This window comes from Pezoporus wallicus, unplaced genomic scaffold (genome assembly GCF_028554395.1).
Source record: "Pezoporus wallicus isolate ANWC-B61680 ecotype Strahan unplaced genomic scaffold, APGP_CSIRO_Pwel_v1 contig_13350, whole genome shotgun sequence".
Taxonomy (NCBI): Eukaryota; Metazoa; Chordata; class Aves; order Psittaciformes; family Psittacidae; genus Pezoporus; species Pezoporus wallicus.
In genome coordinates this window covers 158,585-172,387 of record NW_026637943.1, presented here as the reverse complement: position 1 = coordinate 172,387, position 13,803 = coordinate 158,585, and the positions used below count along the sequence as shown (strand labels likewise).

The window sequence follows — 13,803 nt, the reverse complement described above, 5'->3', positions numbered from 1 at the left end:
ACATATTAAACAACACTGTCACAGCCCCACAGCTTCCCTCTGAAAAGCAACATCACAAAAATCACCCTATGAGGTCATTCTAGATGTGTGCCTGCTTTGTGATCACACACACATATAGAACACACATATATATATTTTATTACCTTTACTCTTCTTTTGGCATGAACAAAACTGTAACAGCTTGCAAGACATGAAAGAATATAATTTACATAAAGGTTTTAGATAAAATTCTGCTGCAGACAATGTTATAGCTACCATGTTCTCTCAAGGAAAAAAAAAATCACTTTGTATGTTTACTTTTGCTTAAAGTTTAACTAGTAGAATTATCTCCTTCTAGTAAAGTTGGGGATGCGCACCCAGAAAACACATGCTGCTCTGTACTGCTCCCCTCCATTTTTATGATTTGGCAAGCCGAAGAGGTCTCAAGCACTGCTGTAAATTCTCTTTGGATTCTTCATGTATTTATTTGACAAGAAAGAGCATAACTAATATTTTTAATAACCTCTTTAAAAACAGATGGCTTTATTTGCTGTGCTTTGAAGCAACTTCCCTAAGCAAGGGAGTTACCGGCACCTGCTGGATCCACAGCAACCAGGACTGATGTTTGGCCCCATGGCATTTACAACCCCTTTGGATACCCCAGCTCTCCATACATACATGGGTACATAGCAGATGCTCACAGATACAGCAAAAGCAGCACCAGTTTGGTATAACAATTTCCAAGTGACCACAACCTTTATGTCTCAGTGATTAGCAGACTTTGACATAACAAAAGAACCGTGAAATACAAAAGTAAAAGGGAACACACTTGTATGAAAACATCCCTTATTTCAGTAAATCCTCAAGGGCCTCTTGAAGTTGAATTGCATGGAGAAACACTTCACCAGGGCAGGAAAACATCAGTAGAAGAGTTTCAAATGTCAAGAGACTTTTTGAAAACGTAAGTAGTATTTTTATATTACTGAAGAAAAGGCAATACAATTTCCATAAATTTAGCACAGATTTCACACTGTGCTTGCTTTCGGGGTTACCTTTCAGGTACAACTTTGTTTGAATTCCTTCACCTAGAAAAGATCATTCTGAACAAAGGATTTTTGAGTTTAAATCAGACTGATTCATTCCTCCCATTTTTCTGACAAACTTCCTAAGGGAGATCACTGAATGCTCACAGATAAGTGGAGCATTTTAAAACTACAGAGGTTTTTCAAGAAAGTCAAATCTAAGCAAGTTCAAAAGCAAAAGCCTCCCACTCTACACCAAAGAAGGTACTTTCTCTACCACTACTAGCCACACACGAGCCCTCTTCATAATGCACCATCTTCAAATCAAAGAATCTTTGATACATCAGAAGCTGCATTTCAGAACAGCTGAATACTGTCACAGCTGAAAATCATCATGAAGCATCCTCCTAAGAGCAAAGACCTGGCAGCAGCCACAACTGCCCGGCAAAAGCACATGGATTGGGCTGCCTACAGTGGAGCAACAGCAGTGTCAGTTTTAAGAACCGTGACTAATGGGGAAAAATTGAGGGAAATATGGGGATTTGGGCTAGAAAAAGACTGACAGAAGATAACAACCTTCATGCACATAAGGGGAGAAGGGATAACCCATTCTCCAGTTTTATGACAGGACAATTAGCAGTGGGCTTCAATTGCCTTAATCTACATTCCTTGTATAGACAAAAAGCTTTTCCTATCGCAGCACTGAACTTGAATGGATGGGGAGCTGTGAAATTCCACTTGAGTGGAAAAATATGAAAAAGCATTGAAGAAGTACTTTTCAGGAGTGACTTAGGCTGATCCTGCCTGTAAAAGAGGAAGACAGAAATGATGACCTCTTGATTTGCAATTAATAAATGATCTATGCAAGAAATGGGGTTACCTACAGAAAAAGGGAGGGGGGGGAAGGATTTCGAAGAGGAAAGCAGGGTGCTGGCTAAATCACAGAATAGTCTGGGTTAGAAGGGATCTTCGAGATCATCTAGTCCCACCCCCCTGCCACAGGCAAGGACACAAGCTGATAGAAAAGCAGCAAACAGATGGAAAGAAGAGAAGAATCCATGAGTAAAGTTTGGCTAAAATATGTAGAAAATGATTCTGAAGGATCAGACACAGAGATAGGAGAGATGTATAGTTGTTCAAAGACGACAAGAATGAATTCAAGACAAAGGAATTCAGAGTTTCCAGGCAGCTGGAGTATTAATCTTGGCAAAAGACACTGGAATAGGGCAAAAATTAAATATCCTTGGATAGCATGGAAAAAAAAAAGTAAAACAAAGAATTTGTAGAAAATACATTATCGAGAGGGAGAGAGCAAGATAAAAGAATTAGATCAAAGGTGACAATACATCCATACAAAGAGATTTTCATCTGTTTTAGTCATCACAGATTGCTTGATCCTAAACAACATGGAATTGGAAAAATGTACTTTTTGTCTATTCACATGTTTGCAATTATGGGTTATGTGGCATGTTGAGCAAAAACGTCGTTTGGGGAGCTGCTGTAAATCACACGAGCAGCGTGGTGAGTCACTGCAGCTTGCTACTATTATGTAATTTTACCTCTGCAGCGACACACAGGACACTGCAGGGCGTTACAATGGAATAGTCTCCTCTGATCACAGCCCATGGTTGGTCGGTGGAGGCTGCACTGCTTGGCACAACCAGCTGCTTGTTCTCCAGCACAGCTGGCAGGGAAAGGACGGCTGAAAATTGCCACCATGTCACCATATGATGCGATCGGACCAGATTTCAGGAGCTAAGAAAGGTAAGGGCTCATAAATTCATGACAGATGCATATTTAAATAGGCGATAATCAAGAAAGACGGCCCATTAACAGTAGTGAATTGTTCTATTCCTAGACACCATTTCTCACCTATGTGGAACTGGTATATATAGATAACCCTGCCAAGTCCTAGATGGAGAGCACGTGTATCCTGAATCCACATACACCGCTCTGCAGAATGGGGAGGTTCTGTAGGCTCTAGAGCCTATCACACAGCGCTATTAGGTCTTCTGAGCATACCTGACCTTGATGTTTTTTAAGTAAGTTTATTCCTGCCTGTACTTCCATGTGCTCCGCTGACTGCTTTCAGCCACGCTGCAGAAAAGACCCAGGGCTACTTGCCACAACTCTTCTTGGGTCAGCTGTGAATCCCTTCATTGTCAAAAGGCTCCTCAGGGGAGAAATTCATAGTTCCTGATTTAAATTGGTTTATTCTGCATTACTTCAGTGCTGCATCACAGGGCTGATGCAGTGTGGGAACAGAGGGAGGGATGGGCAGGCAGCACCCAGGGCTCACACGCAACTGGGAGGAGAAAACTGACGACATTTGGAGACATGCACGGTGTCCCCAAAGGGTGGGACAGAAGCACGTACTAAGAAGCCAGAGCTTCCAGGTGCCAGCCAGCCTGCTAGCCCTTCTGCCCCAAGCTAGTGCCCTCAACACGCAGTCCTCACAGGCTCTAGCACACTAGACAGGAACATTACGTGGCCTGGCAGGAGGTGTGACCTGCGCTCCAAAGCCTACCCTCTGAGCCTCTCTGAGGAGTTTGACTGTAGATACTTTGCAGATTTGGGATTTTTAACACTATAATTAACATGTGCTATTTAGAACTGATATGTTGTTTAGCAATGGGACCAGGTGGACTCTGTTGCGTTCACTGTTGTATGGGATGCTGAAAGGTAACAAGCAGGGTCACACCATCACTGATGAGACTGAATGCTCTCACTATAACTATAAAACCTGCCCAAGAGATGCCCACCTCAGTAAGTTAGCAGAAGCAACTATTGCCTCTGTGGAGCCAGTCCTCAGATGTTTTTTATTTCAACAACCTGAATCCCTGAACAAGGAGAGAAAGCCCCATGGGAGTGACAACCTGGCAAAATCTATTCATCCCAGTATATAAACTCCACAGCCAATCAACATCCACAGGTCATCAACTCTTCTGTGCTGACTTTCAGACATGCCCATGCTCACCACTTCTCAATCACTCACCCCAGACCATACTCCTGAGCCTCATGAGGGTTCATTCTCTGCTGATAAAAGGGACAGCTTTCCCAATAGAATCATAGAATAATTAGGGTTGGAAAGGACCTTAAGATCATCTAGTTCCAACCCCCCTGCCGTGGGCAGGGACACCTTACACTAAATCATATCACCCAAGGCCTCGTCCAACCTGGTCTTGAACACTGACAGGGATGGAGCATTCACAACCTCCCTGGGCAACCTATTCCTGTGCCTCACCACCCTAACAGGAAAGAATTTCCTCCTTATATCTAATCTAAGCTTCCCCTGTTTAAGATTTAACCTGTTACCCCTTGTCCTATCACTATAGTCTCTAATGAAGAGTCCCTCCCCAGTATCCCTATAGCCCCCCTTCAGATACTGGAAGGCTGCTATGAGGTCTCCACGCAGCCTTCTCTTCTCCAGGCTGAGCAGCCCCAACTTTACACAAGTCCAGATAGACAACATCAGCTGTTCTACCCCTGTCCATCAGTTCTGTAGCCCCATCATAGAAGGCCACCAAATTGGTCAGGCAGGATTTCCCCTTAGTGAAGCCATGCTGGCTGTCACCAAGCACCTTGCTGATTTTCAAGTGCCTTAGCATGCCTTCCAAGAGAATCTGCTCCAAGATTTTGCCAGGCACAGAGGTGAGACTGACTGGTCTGTAATTCCCCAGGTCATCCATTTTCCCCTTCTTGAAAATGGGGGTTATATTTCCCTTTTCCCAGTCATCGAGAACTTTACCTGACTGCCATGATTTCTCAAATATGATGGCCAGCGGCTTCACAACTTCATTCACCAGCTCCTTCGGGACCCACGGATGGATTTCATCAGGACCCATGGACTTGTGCACGTTCAGATTTTTAAGATGGTCTCGAACCAGATCCTCTCCTACAGTGGGCCCAAGGTCTTCATTCTCACAGTTCCTGCATCTGCCTTCCAAGACTTGGGTGGTTTGGTCAGAGCCTTTGCCAGTGAAGACCGAGGCAAAGAAGTCCGAGGCGAAGAAGTCATTCAGAACCTCAGCCTTCTCCAAATCCTGTGTACCTAGTTCTCCTGAGAGCTTCCTAAGGGGGCCTACATTCTCCCTAGTCTGTTTTTTATTTGCTGTGTACTTGTAGAACCCCTTCCTGTTATCCTTAACATCCTTAGTTTAATTCTAACTGGGCCTTAGCTTTCCTAAGCTGGTCCCTAGCTTCTGGGACAACATCCCTGTACTCTTACCAGGCCGCCTGTCCTTGCTTCCACCTTTTATAAGTCTCTTTTTTCCTTTGAGTTTTCCTCAGGAGCTCCTTATCCATCCAAGGAGGTCTCCTGGCCCTCCTGCTGCACTTCCTTCTGGTTGGGATGCAACACTCCTAAGCTTGTAGCAGGTGATCCTTGAATATCAACCAACAGTCTTAGGCCCCCCTGCCCTCTAGGGCTGTATCCCATGGAACCCTACTAAGCAGGTTCCTGAAGAGGCCAAAGTCTGCTCTTTTGAAGTCCAGGGCACTGAGCTTGCTGCAGGATCTCAAATTCAACCATCTCGTGATCGCTGCATCCAAGGCTGCCCTGGAGCATCACATTTCCAACGAGCCCTTCCCTGTTGGTGAGCACGAGGTCAAGCATGGCACCTCTCGTTGTCGGCTCCTCTGTTACTTGCAGAAGTCTTCTACACAATTGAGGAACCTCCTGGATTTCTTGTGTCGGGCAGTACCGTCCTTCCAACATATATCAGGGTGGTTGAAGTCCCCCATGAGAACAAGGGGCTGTAAGCGTGAGGCTGTTCCTATCTGTGGAGTGCTTCATTCACAGGTTCTCCTTGATCAGGCAGTCTGTAACAGATCCTCACAGTAATGTCTCCCATAGCTACATTCCCTTTAACACTGACCCACAAACTCTCTGTGAACTGCTCACCTGTCCACAGACAGAGTTCCACACTCTCCAGCCTATCCCTAACATAAAGGGCAACTCCCCCAGGCTTTTGTTAAGACTGGTGCTTTGCTGCTGGTCTTTCCCACTACCCTCATTAAGTCTCAAGATACTTTCTAATCTCCATTTAGAGAGCCTGACACACACTATGACTATCAGGATGCAAGGCATTACTGTAGCATCCTATCCCATAGCTCTGACACATACACAAATCCTTTCTTCACCACCCTGCACTGCTCTTTACCGACCATTTTGAAAACCAAGAACAATCTCCTTTAAGAAAGGGAATAATTTAAACTGCAGTCAAGCATCCAGGCTGTTTTACCCACACCCCTTTTCTCAGGATCTAAGGAAACCTGCAGTGTGACAGAAAGAATTTAGATTCCCCAAACTTGAAGCTCAGAAACTTGATTCCAAGCAGGAAACAGCTATTTGGAAACAATTATGTCTCCACCAGCAAATTTTACTGCCAGGCATTTAGCTGCCAACTGCTAACCGCCAATGGTACTGATTATCTTTCCCCGATATAAAAACACTATGGATTGCGATGCAGCCCGCATTAAGTAGCACACAAGACCAGATCTCAAGAAGCTAATGTAATTAAAATGCTGGGCACTCCACATTAGAAGACCATGCTGTCTCTGTTTTGTTTTGTGTACGTTTCAAAGGCAGGCTGAGCAGCTGTGCAAGTTGGTGGCAGTACCACTCAGGACATGACACTGCACAAGCAGGGGATGCCCAGGCTCTAATAGCTCTGGCACACTTGGAAGCTTAGGCGTTCAGCCCTGGCTAACTCCTAGACAGATGCAGCAGCAGCGTTATGAGCCAGCTCTCCCAAGAAAACAGTGTTGGTGTCCCCTGGGGTTATGGTGATGCCAGCGTGATGCCACAGGAGGCAACAGCCAGAAAAGGAGCAAAGGAATGAGAAGTGAGGGCTTCTGGTAGCCACTTATGCTCAGTGCATAAAGCCTGTGTCTATTTAAACTGTCATGTACAAGGGCCACAATCCCAAGCCCAACCAGGTTACACACCATAAGGCAGCAAAGATATAAGCAATACTAAGAAGTTATTTTCATGTATTTTCAACCCCAGGTGCTGCCAACAACCGTTCAACCCCTGCAGACTTAGTTTAAATAAGCCACAGGCTTATTCTTCTCCATAGCACATCTCATGTCTAGGGAATTTATTATACAGAGAATAAGGCTGCATTGCTGTAGTACTCTTCTTCAGTCCCCAAAATGCTCTGGACTGACAGTGCAGTTCCCCTGTTCTGCTGTTGCAGTCCAGAAGAGACAGACGCTCATTGCAGCCTGACTAAGCCCTGCAGCTGTGCTCCTATGTGGAACACAAACCTCCGCATCTAAATCAAGAAGTACAAAACAAGCGTAACAAACCAGACCTGGCTTTGAATGTACTGAACACAATACTACAGACCTTTGGATGACCATATGCCTTTGCATAAAACCCCTCAAACAGTTCAACCTCCAGTTTAAGATCCAACCTGAAAGAGGTAACAGGCTACTTCCAGCCTTTACAGGGATCTCGTATGGGAAACCAAACAATGGACCAGATGAAAACCTGCAACTGGATTCTTCTGTAACCTTGCAAAAGGTACAGAGCATGACAGATTACTGCCAACCCTCTGAGCATCAAAGGTTTCCGAAGGCACTATTTATCATTACAGTAGTATTTAAAATGGATATTAGTAGATATTTCGTTTATTACATTTTCCCAGGGAGAAAGTTCTGTGGCAGAAAACTACACTGGCAAATAGCTACCTCTTTGTATCGACTCCCTTCTCAATTCATCTGCTAAACCCATAGAAGGAAGTGGCTTTAGTGTTCCAGATGGTTTTGGCTTCTCTGCTGCTGAGTACAGTTGGATTAGTTTCTGAAATAGAATTGGCTCCCAAATTATTTGAAGCATTTGTACTCAGTGAATGCTGGGAAATGTCATTAGCATGCCATAATACTTTTGCCTAATGCTCTCCAAAGTCTATGCCAAAAAAAAAAAGTGAAAAACACTGTCTATTTTGATTCTAGCAGCACAGCTTAAGTAACTGCGGTAGCAGATCTAGCATACTGCCCAAAAATTCAAATAAATTAATGACAGTAGCCTTCTAAGTAGAGAGTTTATTTCCTTTGTCTGGAGGAGAGGCAAAGAAAGGTAACAGCAGATGAAATAAAACACATATTCACTTTGGGGTCTCGGCTGTAGTTTGGAGTCTTCTTGCCTGCCAACTCACTCGCTACCTGCAGTGGATGATGAAGTAACATAAAAGAACCACAGTTCACCCAACCATGTCAGCAGTTTTGCTAGGCCTCCCAAAACACTGCCTTCTCACTGTATGCAGTTTCTTGCAGCTTTAATTCAACATATTTCTCACCTCCCCTGGGCGCTCTTCGCTTCAGAGTCTTTTGTCTTCAGTTTCCAATTCCCCATCTATATATTAATCAAGTGTTGAGTCTGGAGCTCTTATAAATTTTATCGGCTAATTAAGTCCCATCTATAAACCTCCTCTTCTCCAGAAGATGTATGTAACTCACAAGGCAATTTCTCTGGTGATTAACTTAATAATTTTATTACCAATCTTTTCCTAGTTGTGCCCTATGGTCCGATAGGAGCTTGTGCTGGTACTCCAGGGGGCTGCCCTCCCCACAGGTCCACCACGGCCAGCTGCAACAGCTTCTGACATTGGCCTGTTCCAGGAATTGATGGTGCTCTGCAAGCACAGTCCTACAAAGCTATCCAAACCCCTTAAAATTAGTCAAAACACTGAAGAAGGGAGCAGCTGATTTTCTTTATTTGTTTGCTTTTAAACCTGGAAGATTCTGAGCAGCCATGTCTTCCTGCAAAGACAGCAAGCTGCTGCTCAGTCCAGTCACCCTGCCGAGGCAGTAGACATCCCAGAGATAAACAAATGCTGTAAACCTTCCTTAAAAACAAAACAAACGCCCAACAAGATCTCTGCCAAGAGGCTGTGGGTGTACATGCTATGGATGGAGATCAGGTTGGCAATGTTTAGAAAAGGATGTATTAAAAAACCCAACAAACAACGAAATAGAAGAAATCACTTCCCCATGCCAAGTCAGACCAGCAACATGATGAAACACGTAAGATATGGTCATGACTGCTAATTAAAATGGGGTTCGCAGTAGTGGTGACTTTGGGCCAGTCTTGTACTTTTTCACTTCCTACGTGGCACCAGGCAAAGGCAGAGGCTGCTCAGTGTCCAGCGGTTCCTGCTCTTCCCTCAGCTCTAACAGCAGAAGATTTGGCCTCTGCTCCAGTCCAGTTTTCAAAGCAGTTCTTCAAATTCGCAATAAAAACACACTTACTTCATGTGGATCGGGTGCAGTGACACAGACGCTTGAGGAAGCCTCTCACTACATTAGCAATAGGTTAATACCATCCCTTTTCTGCCATTAAAGCATTGCTCTGTCCCATCACAGACCTGCTGGGAGATAAACTCAGCTGCGGTTCAGCCTCCCCAGCATCACTGCCCAAGCAGTAGCCTGTTTCACACACTGCCAAGCAGGGGCTGAGGGATCCCCACTGTGGTTTCCACTGCATTTAATAGTGCCTAATTAGTCTTATCACTGCAATCCACATATACAAAACCAGCCCTGGTTTGGTAAGATTAATAGCCACAGTCACCCAAAGGCAGTGGTTTTAGCTTCTCCACTGAGCCACCCTACACTTCTTCTACCTTCCACCTTCAACAAAAACATCTTTGGCCACACAGTGAAGTGGAACACAGAACCAACCAGAATTAGAAGTTAACCCTGTACTGAGTCAGGTACAGGGCCCTTCAGCCCTGCATCCCATCTCCAACAGAGGATGCCAAGAAGTATATAAAAACAGATCACATAGGGATGCTACCCACAAACACCCTCCCCTCCTCCAGAGAATTATCACTCAGAAAAACCTCTCAGTCATAGATGGGATCTTTGTACTTAAGTCTTTCATGTATTTTTCTCTCCCACAGCGTCATATAGTTGCTTTTTGTACCTCTGCAATCACAACTTCATACAGATCTGGCAGAGAAAACCACATTTCCTTGTTGCTCAGAGCCTGCCATCCGCTCACTGAGCCACAGCCACTGACATCTGAACTATGTTATGCGCATGAAGCTGAATTTGCATAAGATCTGACTGACTATGGAAGATCAGAGCTACCATGGAAGCAGTGGTACCACCAGCTAGGCTACTTCTTTACACATCAGTGGAAACTTCAAGAAGGAAAAGAAAAGCTCAGCTCGATCCTTTAGCTTTTCTTCTCATTTATTCACTAGAATTTTTCAAATTTCTCCAACTGAAAAAAAAAAATCAGATTACAGAAACTTTAAACTGTTAAAAATAAAATAAAATAAAAAATCTAAAAAGGGCTTGGAAATTAACATCTAGGCTTATGGGAAAACTTACATCAAGCAGTCCAGAGGATAACATGCTTTTCTTGGATGTGGGAAACTCCAAATGAATTTAATTCGCTTTAAAAAAGCAACTGGCCATTACCCTCCACACCAAGGCCACAGAGTCAATCTCACGTGCTGTCTAAATCCATTCATGTTTAATTTACGCTAAAAGCAAAAAGTAAACGAGAAGTTTCAGCAGAAAAAACTCTTGGAATGCCTTAATCTAGCTTGAAAGGAAGAAAACAAGAGGCAGGATGAAGCCACAAAAGCACTCCATTTTAGAGATATTCCCAGCCCTTTTGGTAAAAACTACTTTGGCGAGTTAAGCCAAATTCACATGCAGCTGCTTGCCCATTTCAAAATGGCTGAAATGGCAAACAAAATATAATTGAGAAATTCCATCAAGACTCTTAACAAACATTAAGGATTTTTTGGAAGACAAAAACCCCCAACTGTAAAGACATTACCACTCTTCCCTCAAAGTTTCCATCTGGGATTTCACAACCAGGAAATACGGGGTGAGGCACATGGCATTAAGCATTGATCCTCCTGTCAAAGGTTTGAAAATTATTCAAGGATAACAGACATGTCAGAAAAATTTAACTGGCCTAAAAGTCAGCTGGAGAACACTAAAATTTTATGAAAAATGAACACTTACTGGTATTTAAAAGCAGGCTTCTCTGAATCTTTATGCATAAAAATTTTAAATTACTCAGTTTCTAAGACTGACTCTCCGATCAATCTCCAATACACCACTCACTGGTTGGAGAGTCCTCAGTGGGAGAGGAGCTTGTCAGATGTATTGGGTAAGCCCTCTAGAATTTGAAAAGCTCTGCTAGCTTGCATTTAACAGAAAGCTGGAAGAACTACAAAATACAACAGTAGGATGGGCAGAGCCATCTCTCAGGGCTCAGCTCCTCAGTGATACACATTTGGAGAGACTGGGAGGAGAAAGGGCAGCCTTTCTACTTATCAAGGACCTACAGATATCAGCAAACCCCCGATGCCTCTGAGTGACTGAACAGAACCAAGCAATGGCAAGCAAATGAAAACGTATTTTCCTAAGCCTGAAAGGGGAAGGCAGGACACCCACTTCACCTGCTAGCAGTGTACTGACAATGAGCTCCCCACTGAAACGGCAGTCTTTTAACACATGAATAGATGCTGGTATTCAGGGACTGGAGACATTTCAGCGCTGGTCATCAAAACCCCAAACTGCAGAAGAGAGGTTGGCAGGGACCTCCAGAGGTCACCGGTCCAATTTTCTGCTCCAAGCAGGACTAACCACAGAGTCGGGTCACATTGCTCAAGGCCTTGCCCAGGCAACTTCAGAAGATCTTTAAGGATGGAGATGCCACCACCTCGCTGGGCCCTGCCCCAGAGCATGAACGCTCTCCTGTGAAGAGTTTTCCCCACATCCAGCTGGACTCTCCCTCAGTGCAAAGAGTACTGGTTAACTCTCATCCCTTCTTCACTGGGCACTCCTGATGAAAGTCTGGCTGCAGCTTCTATGCCAGTCCACCATGGAGGACAGTGGTTAGATGCCTCCTCAGCCTTTGTATCCCCAGACTAAAAACCACTCTGCCAGCCTCTCCTACATCACATGTCTTTATAGATTCTCCTCCATTTTTCCTGCTTAAATAGTCTGTATTTATTCCCTGCAACACTCCAGTCATGGAAACTATTTCATTGTGTCTCCATAAATTCTACTGCTTTCTTATTGTCTCTTAATTGCTTCATAGGCTTCAGCTGTCAGTCCACAAGCACTCATGCAAGTGCAAGCATTCACAAGCGGAGTCTGTGCCTGGGAGACAGGATCCTGAACAGACACAGCACAGCAAGCCACTACCAGAGAGACACTAAAATGGCAAAGAGATACAGAAGAGGACTACACTAAGGAGGAAAAGTATGCCACTGACCAAGTAACGAGAGATTATTTCTTTGAATAAATACAAAATCCTTAGGTGGGACCAAGTTATGACTGAGGACATAAAAAGCTCCTCTCCTCATCTTTACTGAGGACAATTTCTTCTTTCAACACTCTATAAAACTATAGAACGGTTTGGATTGGAAGGGACTTTAAAGATCATCCAGTTCCAACCCCCTGCCATGGGCAGGGACACTTTCCACTAGACCAGGATGCTTAAAGCCTTGTCCAGCCTAGCCTTGAACACTTTCAGGGATGGGACATGGACTCAGATTAGGCTTCTGCTCAGCAAATCTCTTGAGCAGCAAGCGAGCATCTCCAGCTTTTAGAAGTGGCAGAAAATGCATGGGGAAATGACAGCATGAGCCATTCTCCTTCCTCAGCACAGGTTAGAGGAAATACGGCACATTACAAAGCACAGGGCTCTGTTTTTCACAGTGCATCTTTGGTGAGCAGTAGCATCATTAGCTGGTCCCTTCCCCCTTTCAAGTCACACAACTGCCTACTGCTTCAGAGCTCACAATTTACCATCTGTTCTTAATCTTCTTTTTGTACAAACAATACACTGCAACTACAACATCTTTTTATGCAACAATCGATAAGGCAGATAAGACCAAACAAGGAAATGGGCAGCAGGACACAGCCAAAAGTAATGGTACATCCTGCAGTGCTTCCTGTCATCTAACCACTGAAACTACAGAAAAACGCAAACACTCTTTTGTCTGGAGCTTCACAGCCATGTGAAAATAAACATATGGAAAAAATGAAAATGCAATTCAAAAATACAGGAAAGAATGTAAAACTTACCAGGCTCTAACTTGATTATTTTTACAGCAGCCAGTTCTCCTGTATGAAGATTTCTAGCCTGAAATAAGAGAGTTAAATCATATTTAATCACACTGCAAAGACACCTCACAGAGTCTTACAAACTGTGAAAAGATACGTTATGATGTCATGTGTTACACATATGGCACAATGCAATTAGGTGAGAGCAACCTGGGTGAGGATTATCTGGTTTTGGTATTAGCACTGTACTGACCCATGTGGAGCTGTGAAGTGTTAGGGAGAGTTTGAGGTTTTAAAAAACCCCAGATACCTGACAGCAAATCGGAGTTCACGCCTCTCAAACACCATTTTTAACGGATGTTGAAACTGAGAAGTTATTGCCATCCATGCTCACTGAGGTGGTAAAAAAGCACATTGCAGCAACACAGACTGTCGGCGCATGGAGCATGCAATGCTCAACCACCCATCTCCTGGTGCTAAACCTCAGTGTGCTCTGAAAGTGGAACAGGTAGGTGGAGGGACAGCGAGAATCACTGCAGATGCAGCATGGATGAGTCACAGCTCCCTGAGAACAGCTTAACTCTGAAAACAAACTCCTGCCAGCAGACCCTGACAGAGGCGAGTGGTCCCCATGACCCTCTAGAATAAGGGGTAGGGAGCTCCAATGACCTTGACACAGTATGCTGTCCTCTCTTGGTACACTGTAAGTTTCACACTGAGAATTCAGTTCTGGAGGAAAATGTTACAGATACCTCAG

The 13,803-nt window shown here is 44.2% G+C and overlaps 1 protein-coding gene across 2 annotated transcripts in view; it reads right to left on the bottom strand.

The window, feature by feature from the left end:
* MAP4K5 (mitogen-activated protein kinase kinase kinase kinase 5) overlaps positions 1-13,803 on the bottom strand; it is a 67,415-nt gene that overhangs the window by 32,580 nt on the left and 21,032 nt on the right. For both annotated transcript variants that reach the window (XM_057408454.1, XM_057408455.1), the window contains exon 3: positions 13,068-13,125. In XM_057408454.1, coding sequence (XP_057264437.1) covers positions 13,068-13,125 — 58 coding nt within the window. The remainder of the gene's footprint in view (positions 1-13,067; positions 13,126-13,803) is intronic.